Source organism: Lissotriton helveticus, chromosome 5_1 (assembly GCF_964261635.1).
Source record: "Lissotriton helveticus chromosome 5_1, aLisHel1.1, whole genome shotgun sequence".
Lineage (NCBI taxonomy): Eukaryota > Metazoa > Chordata > Amphibia > Caudata > Salamandridae > Lissotriton > Lissotriton helveticus.
Window position 1 is genome coordinate 97,987,288 of NC_136065.1, and position 6,092 is coordinate 97,993,379.

A 6,092-nucleotide genomic window follows, 5' to 3' on the forward strand; every position below is an offset into this window, starting at 1 on the left:
AATAGGTCCTGCATAAAGGACTCCTAGTTAACTGTGCTACAAGGGGTATGCAGTTCCTAGGGGAGGGGGAAGACAAGTCTTTCTTCGTGATGCCCTCACACACCTCGAAGTATGTCATGCTTCATCAGGGGTGTGGAATTCATATGGCCCGATACCCAGGACATATTGTTAGGTGTCAAGGGCAACAAGTTTTAATGTGTATTTTGTTCTTGGACAAGTAGGCCTAATCCCTTACATCACATACTCTTTGGCAGCCAGTTTACAGTAACACATTATGGATCAAGAATATCTGCAGTTAAGGTAATAATTGTGTCCGTGTGTTAATGATGTTCAAACTTGTATTTATGGTCATTAATGCAAAGCCTTTATTATTAGGGCTAGTGCTCGAAGTAAATTTGTAAGCTCGGACTGTAATACTGACAGTGGTTCCAGTATAAAAATGTGTACACATGTTTTCAAAGTTTAGCAATATGAGGCTCTGTATAATTCTCCCAGAATGCTCTCCGAATAGATGTAAATATTTGCAGAGGCTTGAAATCAAGCTTGAGGAGTCTTTGCTTTCAACATGAAATGTTCACAAACAAATGCAAGTAGGAAAAAAACATTTGGCTAAACTACTGTAAACATTTAAGTACCATTTCTTTGCAACATCACTTAGTAAAATGTGTTGATGTATGCTGGCATATTCCAAAGATGTTCATAATGGAAAATCAGTGTAACAAGTTTCAATAAGATTTTGGGAAACATAAAAAGAACCATACATTGGTAAATCCAGCAGGTCTGAAATTGATGGTCAGCGTTTTGGTTTTGTCAATGTCTGACTTGGTTTGGCACGGTTTATATAAAACCAAATTGGTGTGGGAGCTGCCGGTTCCTCACCATTATAACAAACATTGGCAAAAGTAGTTTTTAGCCTCAAAAAGCACACATTGCCACAGTAGTTCCTGGTACTAAACAAAACTACTTTGTGTACCGATATGCTCTTTGTGAAAGAGCAGAATGCGGTCACTCACAGTGAAGCCAGCTGATAGACAGAGAGAGAGAGAGAGAGACAGAATTTTAATAAACACAAAAAGCCACGGTTAACGCCAGATCTAATTAGGGACCCAATTATTAAAGAGTATCAAAAGTGCACCCATGGTATATTTCCTTGTGTTAAATGCAGATATACAACTTTTGTGAATTCACAAAAAGTTACAGAAGTAGCCCAAGGAATAGTACTCCAAGAAATTATTTGTGAACTGCATTTTAGCATAAGCAAAGATGCATGTGTAGATTTGGTCCTGCGAACATCTGAGTGTTTGCAAGTTCACATTCCCTCCAACCACTTTTTTCCCAACCCTGGAAGAAGTTTCATATCTGCAATGATCGGGAGTTAAGTTCCAAACTTTCTCAGTATGGGAAAAGATTGGTGAAGAGTTATTGAAAATCCTTAAAACATGGAAGTTAGTAAGTTTGCACAGACTTAAAAGGGCATTCCAACCCTGGAACTATTGCTTAGCACTATGTTCAGCCCCAGTATGTAGACCTGCGGAAACGTGGCAACATAAGGGAAAGGCTAGTATTCAAACCCTATTATGCAATGAGCCTGGCATAATCAGAGAGGCTATATCAGAGATCTTATATAATGAGATTGCTGCCATAACTTGTTGCTGCATTACATGACACAAGAGAGACAAGTGGATTTTGTTACAGGACAAGTAGATTTGTAAAGCAACCTGCCCCATGGACAAGTAGATATTTTATTAAATTCCACACCCCTGTTCATCATTGGGCGTTGCTCCTCGTTGGGCCGGCGCTGCAATGCCAGACGGGCTCACCGTAAACGGGGCTCTTTGGCGGAGATCTTTTTGAAGAAGCCGTAGGGTGCGTTCGGGTGATAGGGCAAGGGTAGTGCACGGGTGGTGTGTTTTGAAATAAGTCTGGAGCAATCCTAGCCAAAAGGTTTAATGTAGTTCCAGCTTGGTTAAAAGTATGTGGATGCCCTATGTGGATGCAATGTTCCTAGAGGGCAAACTCTGTGAGATGGGTCGACATTTGTCATGCCTATATCGCCCCTAACGAGTCATGTGGCACTTCATCAGGACCTAAGTGAATAACGTGGTGCACTACTAGAAGTCGCATTCCAAAATTGTAGGGTGGTGAACTGACAACATAGAGTGACGCCCTAGTAGACCTATACTGGGTGGCAGAGAAAGACCTGTAGGGGTGAAAAAAGGGAAAAGGACAGACAAACACAAAGGCAATTAAAACCTGAATAAACAGGGGGTGTCTGTGTCGAGAATGAGACCTTGCACATAGTTGAGTGGTGTTGTCAGAGAACATGTACAAGTTGTTGACGTCGTGGTGCCAACCAACAACAACGCAACATGATGTACGGATATGGACCACCTACTTATCAAGGACCACCACCTTTTCACGGCCAACCGATGTGGCAGTACCCTCAATATCAACATGGCCCTCAACCCCTTTTTGCCCCCTTCCAACCACAACCTTTTTTAGGCAGAGGTTGGGGCAGAGGGCGCAGCAGAAAAAGAAGAGGGACACAACAACAACAAAAGCAGGTCCAATGGCAGGATCAAACCCAACAACTACAAATGGAACTATGGAGCCATCTAGAGAAGAAAAACTAATAGTTAATCTCTCAGAGAGACAACTAACCCAGGCAGAAACCAACGTACTCAAATGCGGGTTGGGTTTTGCGCCCCCTCCGAGCACTGACGACTTCCACACCTACTGTGAACTTTAGAGTCTTTTCAGAAGATACGGTTAAAAGCATACTTCGGCAACCAACCAGCGCCTACATCTGATGACACTGGATTCCGAAAACCTTCCACCTTCACCCGACCTCAAGTATGGTCCCACCAGAGATCCTAACTTTGGAGAAAGCTGTCCTAAAAGAGATAGCAGAAAAACGAAAAAAGACCACCTTCATGAATACTTCCAAAACTGAATCAGAGGCAATCAAACTCTTGGCCAACGACCCCAAGATCACTATCACTATCAAGGAGGCTGACAAAAGGGGAGCAATCGTGATTATGGCAACTACCGACTATAGAAAAGAATGTCTACGCCAACTACACAACGAGCGCTATTATACACCCCTCACTGAAGACCCCACACCACGCCTGATCACCCTGTACCCCTAGGAACTGCTTACCCCTTGTAGCAAATGGTACTGTCCGCCTCATGCTACGGATGGCCGGAGGACTGTTACTTGGTCAGCAGGGCTGGGGCAGGATTATTCACATTTGGCCGAAGACTTCTGGCCTTGATTGTGTCCAGATACTTTTACTTTTTGTGACTGAAAGTTTGCAGACACCCTTTTATTGCCCCGAATTCACTATCTTAAGGAGGCCACCTTTTGAGTAAACAACCCGAAGTTTTCGATATCGGGTATTTATTTCAATTTCACAGATACTATTGACATTTCTGACGTGCTGACTCTGCCCCAGCTTTCCAGAGGAACTAGTCTGAAAGAAATCTATCTTTTTCTTTGTGTAATCAGAGCTTTAAGTTAGGTGAAAAAAGTGTGTGTATGGGGGGGGGGGGTCTATAAAGGGTGCCTACCTATGAAGTTAAGTGTGTGGCTTAAACGCATAGCCTACATTTCTGTGATTTCCATAGTGGGCTATCCAACCCGTACTTTGGTTTCTCTCAGAGTTCTGTATTGAATCCAGATGTCTAATACAACAACTGACAAACGCCTCAAACCAGTCATGACTGCTGGCTTTGTCAGGTGTCAGCTATTTAAGATCAGTGGTTAGTAGCTATTTAAGATTGAGTAACAACAATAAGTGCCCTTTTTTCACTCTTCTGAATGCACTTCCTGGCATCTCCTTCACTTTACCACCCCCTAAACGCACAATGCACCCACTCACCTGTAAACCCTGCATTTATTTTCTTTTACTTTCGCCATGTCAATATTTTCACAACTGTCTATCTCCATCACACACATCTGCACAGAATCACAATTTCAACTGGAATACCATGACAATTAAACTGTGCGGTCTACAGAGAGGCCAAGGATTGCAAGGCCATTTATGCTGAACATCTTTTTGACCCACTGACCAGCACTGTAAGAAACCCACACAGCCTTCAGATTCAACTTCTGAGCTCCTAAGCCTGGAGGTGACTCATTTCAAAGTATGCACTATACTCGAGCAATATACTATACAAGAGAAATAGCTTACTTAACCCTGCATCTCCTATTAGTGTCAAGTGCCATATAAACAGGCACTATATCGCTCACACAGAGCACCTCAACAATTTTTACATTCATAGTTAAGAAATTAATGAGTGTTTTTGCCAGTACAGTTAAGAATATGAATTCAGGGCTTGTCAGGGACCTGTTTCAATGTCTGTTTTAATTACTACAAGGTCCGAGACCTGGCGGGACCCAGCCCACTTAGTGCCACGTGTCTATTGTACTATTTGCTTCAGATGTCCAAACATATTGTTTACCAAACCTCTTTAATAACAGGTGCATCTGCCTCCCTTGTGATATAACAAACTCTGCAACAAAAACAAACCAACAACTTCTCTTTTTTATTTTAATTCAAAGTGTGAGATCTTCAGGGAAGGCTTTTTCCTAATTATTGAGACCGACTGCCAACAAATGTGCCCCTCAATTGGGGGGTATTTTTGAGAAAAAATAAATTTCTGGCCCCTTTGCCTTAGTCACCTGATACTATTTTCAGTGCTGTGGTAACAAGCCGTTTCATTTTATTTCCTTCAATAGCATTGGTGATCAGTTAGGCTGCAGAAAGTTCTCTGCCAGGATGATACTTTAAACAAGCATTTGTAATGCAATAGGTCTCGCATTTACGCGAGTTTGAGCTATTGGTATTGTAAATGACAATGCCTTTTATTTATGTTCTGGTTTTCTCTTCTGCAGCCTCCTGTATAGGACACATGGGGTGGCTTGTGACCTCTGAACCCTGACACACATAACTTGTGTTTTTGAGTTGCTCCTTGATGTGGCTCATCAAGTGACTTTGTGTTCTCTCAGTTTCCACAGACACACCTTGTGCTCTTCACTAGTCGTTCATTAACAACCACACACACAGACACACACCTTGTACCCCTCTCTGTAGGTTCCTCCATGGGAATCACACTGTGACCTATTTATCTCATAATGTCCATTGACATACCTTGTGCTCCTCTGCAGCCTCCTCTACACGACTTGCTGAGTGTGTTTTATGCTCCTTGGACTCCCAGCAGCTCAAACATATCATCCTCTGATCCTCTGCACAGAACAGCCTCAGGTTCTCATCATGTTTCTCGCACAGATTCTCCCCCTGGGGCTTCTCTGGGGACGGGTGAAGCTGTTTTGCAATTTCCACCATGTTCCCCAGTTGCCTGTTGGGTCGGAGTTTTTTCCTACGAGATGTTTCCCTGCACTGTGGACAGGGGAAGTTTTCATCTCTTCCCTCCCAGCTCTGGGTGATGCAGGAGCGGCAGAAGTTGTGTCCACAATCGATCATCACCGGATCCTTAAAATATTCCAAACAGATGGAACAAGTGGCCTCTTCCTGGAGGCTCCCGAGCTGAGCTGCTGCCGCCATGATGCAGAAATACCGGAAGTGAAGGTAAGTTTCAGTTTCTCTCTTTGTGAAGAGGGTGTGTCTGTGCGTCTGTCTCTCTCTCTCTCTCTCTCTCTCTCTGTCTCTCTCTCTGTGTGCAGTGGGTGTGTCTGTGCGTCTGTCCCTCCCTGTGTGCAGTGGGTGTGTCTGTGCGTCTGTCCCTCTCTGTGTGCAGTGGGTGTGTCTGTGCGTCTGTCTCTCTGTGTGCAGTGGGTGTGTCTGTGCGTCTGTCTCTCTCTCTCTCTCTCTCTGTCTCTCTCTCTGTGTGCAGTGGGTGTGTCTGTCCCTCCCTGTGTGCAGTGGGTGTGTCTGTGCGTCTGTCCCTCTCTGTGTGCAGTGGGTGTGTCTGTGCGTCTGTCTCTCTGTGTGCAGTGGGTCTGTCTGTGCGTCTGTCCCTCTCTGTGTGCATGGGTGTGTCTGTGCGTCTGCGCCCCTCACGTGTGCGCTGGGACTTCCGGGTTCATGTTACAGGCACAGAACAGAACTGACTCTTCTGCTGCCTGTGAT

The 6,092-nt window shown here is 44.2% G+C and overlaps 1 protein-coding gene across 1 annotated transcript in view; it reads right to left on the reverse strand.

Annotated features, from left to right (window-relative positions):
• LOC144754214 (E3 ubiquitin-protein ligase TRIM39-like) overlaps positions 1 to 5,745 on the reverse strand; it is a 256,583-nt gene extending 250,838 nt beyond the window's left edge. Inside the window, exon 1 of the mRNA XM_078641799.1 lies at positions 5,154 to 5,745. Coding sequence (XP_078497925.1) covers positions 5,154 to 5,567 — 414 coding nt within the window. The 5' untranslated portion in view covers positions 5,568 to 5,745. The remainder of the gene's footprint in view (positions 1 to 5,153) is intronic.
• Positions 5,746 to 6,092: the final 347 nt, after the last annotated feature.